The sequence below is a fragment of the Triticum aestivum genome, chromosome 2D, assembly GCF_018294505.1.
Source record: "Triticum aestivum cultivar Chinese Spring chromosome 2D, IWGSC CS RefSeq v2.1, whole genome shotgun sequence".
NCBI classification, from domain to species: Eukaryota; Viridiplantae; Streptophyta; class Magnoliopsida; order Poales; family Poaceae; genus Triticum; species Triticum aestivum.
The window spans coordinates 442,936,136-442,949,003 of NC_057799.1; the positions used below are offsets into that span (position 1 = coordinate 442,936,136).

The window sequence follows — 12,868 nt, forward strand, 5'->3', positions numbered from 1 at the left end:
CATGCCCATCTACGTTTTCTTCCAGGAGATCCTTAATCATAGCAACACTATGTTCTACTTTGATTGGTTCATTAGGTTTAGGTGTTCTAATATAGCTTTTATTAACCACAGTTGAGACTTTAGCATGTTCCTTTATCCTAACAGGGAAAGGTGGTTTCTCAATGTAAGCAGTAGGAACAACTGGATCAACATTATAAAGTATAGTTTCTTCTTTAACTGGTACCGGTTCTTTAATTTCTTCTTTAATAGGTGGGTGATATTTAAACCACTTCTCTTTAGGGAGATCAACATGAGTAGCAAATGATTCACAAAAGGAGGCTACTATCTCAGAGTCAAGTCCATATTTAGTGCTAAACTTTTGAAAAGCATCGGTATTCATAAAAGATTTAACACAATCCTATTTAAGCTTAATACCTAACTCTTTACCTTTGTCGAGTTCCCAATCTTTAGAGTTGCGTTTAATTCTCTCCAAAAGATCCCACTGGAATTCAATAGTCTTCTTCATAAAAGAACCAGCACAAGAAGTATCAAGCATGGTTTGATCATTACGAGAAAGCCGAGCATAAAAATTCTGGATAATAATTTCTCTTGAGAGCTCATGATTGGGGCATGAATATAACATTGAATTAAGCCTCCCCCAAGCTAGAGCGATACTTTCTCCTTCACGAGGCCAAAAATTATATATATAATTCCGATCACGATGAACTAGATGCATAGGATAAATTTTTTGATGGAACTCCAATTTCAATCGATTCCAATTCCAGGATCCAATATCATTACATAGCCAATACCATGACAATGCTTTTCCCTTCAAAGATAAAGGGAAAACCTTTTTCATAACTCCATCTCCGGGTAAACCTGCAAGCTTAAACAATCCAAAAATTTGCTCCACATATATCAAGTGCATATCAGGATGTTCGGTTCTATCTCCTACATAAGGATTAGCTAGCAGTTGTTCTATCATACCCGAAGGAATTTCATATTCAATATTTTCAGTAGGTGCAGTAGGTTGAGGGGTAGCTAATTGTGGTTCCAGTCGAGGTGAAGATACCCCGAACAAACCCCTCAAAGGATTGTTTTCCATAGTATCAAGTGACAATAAATTTCAGCACACTATATAAATGTTTCTACCAAATTTCACTTACCAAAGGCGCTTCACTCCCCAGCAACGACGCCAAAAAATAGCCTTGATGACCCACAAGTATAGGGGATCAATTGTAGCTCTTTTTGATGAGTAAGAGTGTCGAACCCAACGAGGAGCAGAAGGAAATGACAAGTGGTTTTCAGCAAGGTAATGTCTGCAAGTGCTGAAATTGTAAGTAACAGAGTAGTTTGATAGCAAGATAATTTGTAACGAGCAAGTAACGATAATAGTAGCAAAAGTGCAGCAAGGTAGCCAATCCTTTTGAGGTAAAGGACAGGCCAAAACGGTCTCTGATGATAAGCAAAGCGTTGTTGAGGGTACACGGGATTTTCATCTAGTCACTTTCACCATGTTGGTTTGATTCGTGTTCGGTACTTTGATAATTTGATATGTGGGTGGACCTGTGCTTAGGTGCTATTCTTACTTGAACAAACTTCCTACTTATGATTAACCCTCCCGCAAGCATCCGCAACTACGAGAAAAGTATTAAGAATAAATTCTAACCATAGCATTAAACTTTTGGATCCAATCGGTCCCTTACGGAATAGCGCATAAACTGGGATTTAAGCTTCTGTCACTCTCGCAACCCATCATCTAATTGCTACTCCACAATGCATTCCCTTAGACCCAAATATGGTGAAGTGTCATGTAGTCGACGTTCACATGACACCACTAAGGGGATCACAACATACATACTATCAAAATATCAAACACATATCAAGTTCACATGATTATTTGCAACACGATTTCTCCCGTGACCTCAAGAACAAAAGTAACTACTCACAAATGATAATCATGCGCAAGATCAGAGGGGTATTAAATATCATATTGGATATGAACATATAATCTTCCACCAAATAAACCATATAGTAATCAACTACAAGATGTAATCAACACTACTAGTCACCCACAAGCACCAATCTATAGTTCCGGTAACAAGATTGAACATAAGAGATGAACTAGGGTTTGAGATGAGATGGTGCTGTTGAAGATGTTGATGTAGATTGACCTCCCCAAGATGGGAGAGTTGTTGGTGATGATGAGGACGATGATTTCCCCCTCCGGGAGGGAAGTTCCCCCGGCGGAATCGCTCCACCTGAGGGCAAAAGTGCTCCTGCCCAAGTTCCGCCTCAAGACGGCGGCGCTCCGTCCCGAAAGTCCTCTCCTTATTTTTTAGGTCAAAATGACCTATATACCAGAAGATGGGCACCGGAGGTGGGCCTGGGTGAGCACAACCCACCAGTGCGCGCCTGGGCTCCCTGGCGCGCCCAGGTGGGTTGTGCCCACCTGGTGGGCCCCCTCTGGTAGTTATTTGCTCCAATATTCTTCAAATATTCCATAAAAATTCTTCATGAAGTTTCAGCTTGTTTGGAGTTGTGCAGAATAGATAGCCTGATGTAGCTTTTCCAGGTCCAGATTTCCAGATGCCGGAATTCTCCCTCTTTGTGTGTACCTTGCATATTATGAGAGAAAAGGCATTATAATTACTCCAAAAAGCATTATTATGGATAAAAACATCATAAATAATAGTAGGAAAACATGATGCAAAATGGACGTATCACAAACACCTGTAACATGCTGACGGCTGATCCTGTAAGCCATGTCTGGCTCTCCTGTCCGACGTCCATACTCTGTGTTGCAGGGCTAGCCACACGAACAGTTTGCATTTGAGTGGTGCCCAGCTCCTCTAGTTACATTATGCCGTGGGAGATCTAGATAGCTCAGAGCAGAGGTAGTCATGGACTGATTTAGCCGTGTAGGTGCCGGACGGTGATATCGGCCAAGTGAAACTATCCGGCAGTGACAGATCCCAGTCCATCGTTCCAATTGCATGGCAAAGATTCATGTACTACATTAGAGCGGTGAAGGAGGTGCTCTGCTCGAAGTCTTGTGTCCAACTGCCATCTTCTAAGGCTTGGTGCACCGTACGTCTATTGGCCGTCCTCGTCGGGACGGTGGCCACAATCATTGGCGCAATCTCCGCAGCCACAACTCCATGGATCCACTTGTCCTTCCAGAAGAGCACCTTGTCGCCCGAACCCACCTTTATACTGACCAACGCATCAAACACCTCTCTCGCCTCCTCGTTTGGTGTCATAGGAAGCCCCTGCCATGGTCTTTGAGCGTCAGTCCTCTTTAGCCATTCCCACCTGACTCGAAGCGCCATAGCTTGCCATTTCAAGTTTTTTATTCCTAAACCACCGAAAGCTTTGGGCTGGCAGATTTTATCCCAAGCCACTAGACATTGCCCGCCGTTGCACTTGTCTTTGCCCGCCCAGAAGAATAATATCATCCATTTATTCATATCCTCTAGCACCCACTCCGGCGCTTCCGTCACCATAAGATGATGAACTGGGCGTGCCGCCACTACCGACTGTACCAAAAATAGCCGGCCCGGCCTTTGAATGAGCCCTCTTTGCCATGCTGGCATGAAGTGCCTCACTTTATCTAGCATGGGTTGCTATTCCGCTCGAGTCAGGCTTTTGATCGCCAGTTGGAATCCCGAGTATCTGCAGGGAAACTCTGAGATGTCACATTGTAGCATTCCGGCTACTCTGACCCTATCTTCCTCACTCCCTCTTATGAGAACTGCTGTAGATTTGCGGTAGTTTACTTTAAGTCCCAATGCCTCGCCAAACGCCTTGAGGATCTCTATAACAACAGCCAAATCATGCTCCGTGGGCCTGGTGAACATGGCAACATCGTCGGCATATCATTAAAGGTAAATTGTGACATCTTATGGTGCATGCAGCCCCGGCTCCAAGCCCAAAAGCACAACATCGAGGATATCATTAAAGGTAAAATGCCACTGAACATGGTGCATGCAGCCCCGGCTCCACGCGTAAAACATCAAGACCCTTGGCCTAGGCCTCCTCCTGGCTGGGTGGCGTTATCAGTTGATGGGTCGTTTGTGAAAGAACCTAGGAGGGCAGGTTCCGATATGGTTCTTAGAGATTCAGATGGGGTGGTCATCTTTTCGGCTTATCGTTACCTATTTCACTACAATGATGCCCTAGAGTCAAAAGTTAGTGCGGTGCTAGAAGGACTATCAATGAGTATGCAATAGTCAGACCTTCCAATTCTGATTCAGTCTGACAGCTCGTGTGTTGTTGCGGCTTTATCAGATGATTCATTGGATCGCTCTGCCTATGGACATCTTATGTTAGAGATCAAGAAACTTCTGGAGTTGCATGGGTTTATTCCACAAAAAATCGAGCGTCATCAAAATAGAGTTGCTCATAGTCTTGCTAATATTGGTCGTTCTGGTGGTAGCACCGCTTGTTGGTTGCGCCGTGTGCCAGAGAGTGTAGATGAAGATGTATTAGCAGACTGTAATTCTATTACCGAGAAATAAAACACACACTTTCCCTGCAAAAAAAACAAACGCGTCATTATTTCCTCGCGATTATGTTGCTACAGTGGTCTTGGCATGAGATTATGGATGGTCTTTCTCCACTAGAGCCGAGCCATTCAGCTCCCACCACCATGCTCTCACCTCAAAGCTCAACCGAGCCACCCCCGACACTACTAGTAGTGGCACCGGATCGGGACCGGGGCCCATGCAGCCAACCTCACTAACTACAAAAGCCAACCCCATCACCACCGGCTCACTGCTAAGAACACACTCCCGCCCCACCCCCACCGACAGCAGTAATGAAGGCCCTCGCCGACGACAGCAACGCCTCCGCGCCGCTTCTGCAGGAGGCCAAGATCATCATCCCCGCCTCCTCCACGGGCGGGGCCGCGAAGGCCGTGCTCCTCGGGAAGGGGTGGTACAAGGTGTGGGTGCTTGCCGCCATCGCGCTCCTCGTGCTCTGGTCCATGTCGGAGCGCCAGCTCCTCCTTGTCTCCGGAGCTGCCGTCAGAGTGGCTGCCGGTGCTGGACATGCTCGCTGGCGCTAGAGATTTGGCGGATTGAGGAAATGGGAGCGGCCGGGAAGGGAGCAGAGCAGAGCGGAGTGAGCTAGGGTTTTTGCCGGATGGGGTTTTTTCTGGGATCGGGGTGGGCCAGCGGTGGGCTGGGCTGACCTGGCGGACGCGCCCGCGCGTGCTTGGGCCGCCTGATATCCACCGTACATTTGGGACGGATCTGAGGGGTGCCGGTCAGTCTGGACGTTTGAGGCCCGTTTAGGAGCTTCGGTTGGGTCGGCTTTTTGTGACCGGTTAGTGACCGAATAGCTTACCCGGGCATATGAGACGGATATAGGGCGCCCGACTGTAGATGCTCTAACTATTTTTAATTTCTTTTGACAAAAGTAAGGCTCTTGTCTAGATATGCAACTAGGTGGACAACATATATGGCAAGCACAACAACAACAAATGCAAGCACAAGATAAGCACGTAATAAAAGCTTACACAAAGTAAAAGCATGGAGTAATCACAAGTGGAGTCAATGGAGACGAGGATGTGTTACCAAAATTCCCTCCTTTGGGGGAGGTACGTCTCCGTCGGAGAGGTGTGGGGAAGAAGACACGCTTTATATAGTGGGTGGGAAAATCCAACCGTTATGCTCTGGAAGTGCTCAAGCGGTACTACCACTCAGGGGAGTAGTACTACCGCTAAGCGCATGGGAGTTACAGATACCCACCGAGGACCAGCGCGGCACTGGCGCGGTAGTACTGCCGGAGCGGTACTGTCGGCACAAGTAAGCGGTACTACCATGAATTGCAGGTGGGATAACCGAAACTCCCACGATAATACGTGCGACACAAAAGCGGAAGTACCGCACAAGCGGTACTACCGTAGGTGCCAGCGGTACTACCGGCAATTACAAAAGGGCAACAGAGACCCTCACGGTAGTATGCGTGGCACTCAAACGGATGTACCGCACAAATGGTACTACCGTGCGAGACAGCGGTACTACCGCTAATTACCAGAGGGCAACAGAAACCCTCACGATAGTGGACATGGTACAACCATGGAAGTACCGCACAAGCGGTACTACCGTGGGTACCAGTGGTACTATCGCTTGGTAAAAGGGTGTAAGGACAGAACACAACAGAAGGAATGCTACAAGGTTGAGGAAGGTAGCATGGGTGCATACAGGTTGTGTACGTGTTGAATCCACACATACCTTTAATTGTGGATCCCATTTTAATAGTACGGATTTTCTACTGCTCAAATACAAAAAAGCGAAAACCCGTCTTCGCTCTTTTCCTAATAAATGGGAATAAAACTGTCTTGTGCCATCGATATGAATGTCTGAAATGTTCAATACGTACTAATAGTCCATAAAACACATTGTCATCACCACCAATACTAATTAGAAAGAGACATGCCCTTTCATCCGCCATTGGAGAGACAGAACAAGAGGAGAAAGAATGAGACCGGTCCGAGTCGTCTCAGTCGACTCAAAGCCATTCGTCCAACCGAGCCTTAACGACCATTATCCACCCATCCTCATGATTGTTGCCACGTCAAAACATGGCTCTACACACGGTCAGTGCTTCCTGTCAAAGATAAATTCTGCGTTTGGTGCTTTTTGCTAGCTGCTATCATTGCGATTTCTTTTCTTCTAATAACGCCTATATTACAGTGGTTTTAGGGCATGTCTAAAGCTGACCCGCATATGACTATGGTATATGTCTGTTTTTATGTTCAGACGTGGTCCGCAGACATGATGCGGAAGAGAGCCATCCAACCCTTTTCACAAAGGGCCTGTCTATAACTCGGTCGACTGAGACAAAACAAAGTCTAAGTCGAGTGACGTCAGCGTAATTGTGGTGCTGCAAGCGACATGGCTAAATGCTGCAAATGGCGATGAAAATTGTTGCGACATTACTGCAAGCAACGGGAACATATGTTAAATTCTTTCTAACTAAAAATTCTACACCGTCAGAGAAGGATGTTGCAACCGGTGAGACAACGTACTACAATAAATGAGGGAGGACATGCTACAACTAGCAAGACAGATGTTGCAACTGGCAAGAAAAAATGTTGCAAACGATAAGACAAAATGCTGCAAGGTCGACTAAGACTTCTTTAAATCTCAGTCGACTGAGTTTCAGCAAGCCCGTTTCACAAATTAATCCTTATTTGTCCGCTTGGGAGGAGAGAGAGGAGGGGACCATGCATGTGCAGAGAGAAAAAAAGAAGGAGGACCACGTGGTGACTTTTTTTTGCTTAAGTGGATGTTTGGCTACCGGTATAGCTCCCCACGTTTGTCTTTAGTTTGCTGGAGAACGGACATTCGGACCATTTCACGGACCGATGGGGTTTCCATTTAATGACAAAAGTTGACACAAACGATTCAAACACTACAACCCAGACATATACCGAAGCTTCGATGTCTCCTTTGAAGACGGCCTTATGCATTTCACTCTTTTCAACGGAGTTGCTACAGTGGTGTTGGCCCGGATGGTTTTTCTCCACTAGAGGCGAGCCGTTCAGCTCCCACCACCACGCTCACCTCAAAGCTCAACCGAGCCACCACCAGCTATCATAGTGGCATCGGATCGGAACCGGGGGCCCACGCGGCCAACCTCACTAACTACAAAAGCCAACCCCATCACCACCGGCTCACTGCTAAGAACACACTCCCGCCCCACCCCCACCGACAGCAGTAATGAAGGCCCTCGCCGGCGACAGCAACGCCTCCGCGCCGCTTCTGCAGGAGGCCAAGATCAGCATCCCCGCCTCCTCCACGGGCGGGGCCGCGGAGGCGGCGCTCCTCGGGAAGGGCCGGTACAAGGTGTGGGCCCTCGCCGCCATCGCGCTCCTCGCGCTCTGGTCCATGTCCGCCGCCTCCGTCTCCCTCCGCTGGTCGGCCGGCGACCTGGCAGCCGTTATTTCAGGGGACCTCGACGCGCCACTCCGCGACGATCTAGATTCCCTCGTAAGATTCCTTTTGCTTTTGTTCGCTTCGCACCCCGTTCGTATTCTTACCTGCCAAGTGCTTGCTGTATGGTCTGTTCGTACGCGCAAGCTCAAATGTGTGTTTCACAACAAGGACTGCCCGTGAAGAATCTCTTATTATATCCGGATCAGTAGGCCCTTTAGATAAGGCATCCGGATTGTTGCGCTATCCACATTTCTTTGGAAAACAAATCCGCTTATATTCTAATGCCTGACCAATGCCAAAATTTTATTGCTACATTCTGGCAAATCATAATTTCGCCAGGAACTAAGCGATGGCCTAAGTTCTCTAACTCAGGTGTATTTCTTAGAACACGTAGTTACTCCTACATGTTCCTTGATTACTTTTTGAACTTTTTTGCGGGTTTCTTTTTCTCTTCTCTTATTCAACTTAAGTGTAGCCACAAACTAAACACCCCCAAATTTTGCGCACCAAAAGTTCGTATCATTTGAGAAGGTGTCCATTGTATTGATAGTTGGCATTAGAAAGCACAACACTACAGTTGTTTGGTTACTGGATTCTGAAAATAGGCTTGTTATAACTGACCAGGAGATGGAGGAAAGGGAGAAATTAGTTGGTCGGATGTGGGACATGTACACACGCACCAGCGACGAGGTACGCCTTCCACGGTTCTGGCAAGAAGCATTCGAGGCTGCATACGAGGAGCTTGCTGGTGATGATATGCAGGTCCGCGACACGGCCATCTCTGAGATTGCTCGAATGTCAGCCCACAGACTTGAGCTTGAGCAGCCTGTGAATGCGAACGAGGTATGATCAGAGCATCAAAGTTCAAAACAGAGCACTATTATATGTATTCTTGTTCATACACGCCTTACCTTCCCCCTCTTATGTTGTAAATAGTTCGTGGATTCTTATTTACTTCACTTTGTAAGCATTCATCCGATCTTGGACCCAATTGGTCATAATTTCTTAGTATGACTGATTGCCAATTTTCTACTATATTGATCTTACAATGCTCAAATCAGTGATAGGTAATCCATACGAATACACGGGCAGCTCATATTATTCTTGAAAAATAATGTTTGGCATAGGTGTAACAACACAGTTTGCACCTATATATGATCATTAGTTGTTGTCCATACCTTTATCGAAGTTAAGCATGACATGCTAATTTTGGCACAAGGTACTTTTCATTGTAGTAATTCTCATGAAAAGCTTTGGTAAGTTCATCATTCAAAATTGTTGAGATTTGCATATAATTTCTTGTCAGCTAGCATGTGGTACATTTTCTTTACAGCTGTGGGTTGCATGTATGGAATATTAGAATGTGAGGAGGAAACATATTCTTTCATATATTCCTTTTATGCATAACACATAAGAGATGATAAGTTTTAGCTATGGACAAGACTCCGCAGAACAGTCTGAGCAAATAACTTCTTAAAGTCACAGTACAGAACTTCAAAATATAATGCTTTGAAAGTTATGCTTTGCATTTCCTGCTCAGCTCCAAATTGCTGATTCTTTTGTGAAGTAATTCTTTCAGTAAAGCACCCAACATTTTGGTGAACTTCAGAAAAACATCATAAAACGGAAAATTATGGAGAATAGCATTCACATTAACTTGCCACCCACCAAAGTTATAAATTGATCAATTTTCCCTGCTTGTACATTATTGCATTTTGGTGCCAACCTGCCCGCTTTTTGAGACAGTCACAGAACGTCACTCGTCATTTACAAAAAAAACCCTCTGTTTTTGCCTTGAACATAGTGCAAGGATATGGCAAATTTATCATTCTGGTTATGATACCCTGTGAGCTTGAGGTCAAGCTTCACACACGAAACATCCATATAAACACAACATATGGTCACCAGAAACATGTGATGGTGCTTCACACGACAGCCACAATGTGGCTTCGCATTGCTTTTAATCCTCCCAAAAGAAGCTACAGTAAAACCATCACTGTAATTTTAATACTCCCTCCGATCCATACTAATTGACGCTGCTTTAGTACAACTTTGGTACAAAGTTGTACTAAAGCAGCGTCAATTAGTATGGGTCAGAGGGAGTACTATTTGCCGTAGTTGTTCCTGCTTAATGTTTACGATTTGATTTTCCCACCTAGCCAGATTGCAATGTCATTCTGGTAGTTTTGCTTCTGCTGAGCTTATTTTCCCTTTTGGAATACATCGCCTCTATCTGCTTAGCAGGATTACAAAACAAACCTAGTTGGCTCTGCAAGCATTCTTGATGAAGTTGTCTTTGTATAGATGAAATGTGAAAATGATATCAATGTGCAGCGAGATGTGAATTGTGATGTATGATCTAGAATTTTTTTGGCAACTCAGCAAATTGTGTAGCAACTGCAAACATAAACCCGAGCTTCTCAAAAGGACTCCATAGTGTCTTGTTTCCAGAGGACCAGCCTGTTAACCGCCAAACTTGCATTTATGCATATAATTGAAGTTTCCAGAGGACTAGCCCATTTGCTACCTGGAACTGTTAGGTATCTAGCATGGTTTTCTTATTCTGTCACTATTTGCAGGAAGAGGGCAAGGTAAGCATCAGGAATAATGATCATGGCAGAGCGAAGCAGTAGCTTCAAAACTGAAGATCTATAACGGTTGCGGACAACAAATATCAGCAGCTGAACTTGAAGTTTGATGTAAACTGAAATTTTCTGTATGGGAGGGCAAGCAAAAGCTTACCATGATGCAAAGTTTTAACTTCCCCGCAGTAAAGCGTTGTATTATACGTGTATTATTCATAGGTCCTGATTAGAAATGTCATGCCATTTGCTATATGTAGTAACGTGGAATAGAGGAAGTCTAGCAAGATCATGCTGTTTTTGTTTGAAACATGGTTGTTTGCCTTTTTATTTTGAGTATACTACCCAGCACCACGGTAATAGTAGCTGATGTTGAGGCAGCTCGTCAAGTCCTGCCCAAACACAAGGCAGCAGCGCTTCCCCATGGAGGCGGCCGCCGCCTCGCCGCCGCGGCACCGGTCCGCCGGCGGCACGAAGCACCGCGGGTGCACGTCCCGCACCGGTACCCCCACGCCGCGCCCACACGCCGCGCACATAGACGCCGGCGCCGCGCCGCCATCCGACTTCTTGACGAGCCACGCGTCGTGGCCGCAGGGGTGCGCCGCGGCCGGACCCCGCGCCACGGGCGGCAGGCGGACGCAGAGCGGGTGCACGACGACTGTCGCGGAAGCGCACGCGCCAGCGCTGCAGCCGTAGCACGCGCCCTTCACGTCCTCCCCGCACACCTCGCACCTGACGTTGCCGCCGCCGGTGCCATGGTCCGCGGCGGCGGCGGCGCTCTCGCGCCGTTTCAGCCTGTGCTGGGAGTGGACGATGGACTTGAGCGTCCTCGGGAAGCTGCGCGCGCATACCTCGTGGAGCTTGAAGCCACAGCCGGGGTGGCCACACAGGTACCGGGGCCCGGCGCCGGCGACCAGACAGCCGTCGCAGGAGAACTCGCCGTCGTCATCAGCGTCTGCTGGGAGCAGCCGGTGGCTGCCGTGGGCGAAGTAGGCGACGGACCTCCTCCTGCTACACATCCCTTCCAATAATGCAACGAATAATCCACCGCTACTGAGCTTATTTAAAGTAGATCAATCTATGGCTTGTGGGGGCAACAGCTTGTTTTGAAATGCAAACCTTGTGGAAATTACTAGCCAAAACATGTCCAGTCACAATCGCGCACGGATTGAATTGTCCGTTTCTTGGAAATAACACTTGAAATCATCAACAAGTGACCACGAGCCCACGGACCGCGTGTTCATGGGTAATGTGAGACGACAAGAGCATCTACAACCCATTCAGCAAATTTAAAGACCTAAACGTTGTCCACTCTGACGACCACATCCGACCACACTTTTCATATGTAAACCTTCATATTCATGTAAATTTATGCATATCCATTGTGTAGCACAAATCATCATCAGTTTAATCATAGATTTGCGATACACGAATGAATCAAGCGTCTTCATTGTTACGCTCGTTAATCCTTTTCTTCATGTTGATCAACCACTTCTTGTCTGCATCATACAAAAGGCTAGTATCCTGCAATCTGATCTTCGACTCCTCCATTTCTCTCGCAAGTCTCAGTTTCTCTCTCCCGAGCTCAATTCCTTGCAATGTCGCAGACTTTTCAAGCTCTCATTTTGCATATTCTCTTACTTCTCCAAGTCTATTTTCTCTCTCTCAATGTTGAACTTCTATTTCATCCTCTTCCAAACAAACTTCATCCTCTCCCTTTGCACACCTATGAAGAGCTTGTACCTCTCCTCCTTCTTCACCTCCTTAGCAGAAAAAATGCCCGTTCATGTGGCGGACATTTTGATTGCAACGCCATCACGTGCATCCCTCTCCTTCTCCTAGTTGTTTCTCATCATCTGTCCGTTTCTCTTTTGCGAGATAGCTTGTACGTCCGACCCTCCACTTTGCTCTTCTTTGTCATCTAATTCAATTGATTAATGGGAGCTAGGGTTATTGTTTATCTTCATCTTGTTGGGGCCATTTTTTAGCTTCTCGGTGACGGTTTGCCACTTTAGATTCCTATTTTATTTCAATCTACAATGAGACAAAGTGAACGGCTTGCACTCAGTTTGTTGGTACCACCTTGGGGTGCTCCCCATGCTCCAATTTCAAAACATCAATTTTAAATGTTTCAAAAATTCTGAAAAATGTGAATGTTCACAAGGAGTGTGACTACAACCTCTAAAAATTTCAGGTCCAAATTCAAAATGTACATTGAGAAACAGAAAAGACAAATTCAGATGTGAATAGTGTCAAATGTTGTTTTTATCTTTTCGATACTATTCATACTAGATTTCACATTTTTTTCTCAATTTGCATTTAGAGTTTGGACCTGGAATTTTTAGGAGTTGTAGTCACATT

The 12,868-nt window shown here is 46.1% G+C and overlaps 2 protein-coding genes across 2 annotated transcripts; one reads left to right on the top strand and one right to left on the bottom strand.

The window, feature by feature from the left end:
* The first annotated feature begins 7,611 nt into the window (after positions 1-7,611).
* LOC123053710 (uncharacterized) lies at positions 7,612-10,817 on the top strand. Its single transcript, XM_044477241.1, has 3 exons — positions 7,612-7,979; positions 8,550-8,768; positions 10,505-10,817. Exons 1-3 carry the CDS (start codon positions 7,710-7,712, stop codon positions 10,556-10,558), a joined length of 543 nt encoding a protein of 180 aa, XP_044333176.1. The 5' UTR covers positions 7,612-7,709; the 3' UTR covers positions 10,559-10,817.
* Positions 10,818-10,848: 31 nt separating this feature from the next.
* Positions 10,849-11,634, bottom strand: LOC123053709 (uncharacterized). The gene has a single exon (XM_044477240.1). It carries the CDS (start codon positions 11,524-11,526, stop codon positions 10,849-10,851), a length of 678 nt encoding a protein of 225 aa, XP_044333175.1. The 5' UTR covers positions 11,527-11,634.
* Between the last annotated feature and the right edge of the window lie 1,234 nt (positions 11,635-12,868).

Bases quoted from the DNA above. Each gene is read 5' to 3' on its own strand.
- LOC123053709 (XM_044477240.1), bottom strand. From the start codon at position 11,526: ATGTGTAGCAGGAGGAGGTCCGTCGCCTACTTCGCCCACGGCAGCCAC.
- LOC123053710 (XM_044477241.1), top strand. From the start codon at position 7,710: ATGAAGGCCCTCGCCGGCGACAGCAACGCCTCCGCGCCGCTTCTGCAG. The intron at 7,980-8,549 runs GTAAGATTCCTT...ATAACTGACCAG, and splicing joins GCGACGATCTAGATTCCCTC to GAGATGGAGGAAAGGGAGAA. The intron at 8,769-10,504 runs GTATGATCAGAG...CACTATTTGCAG, and splicing joins AGCCTGTGAATGCGAACGAG to GAAGAGGGCAAGGTAAGCAT.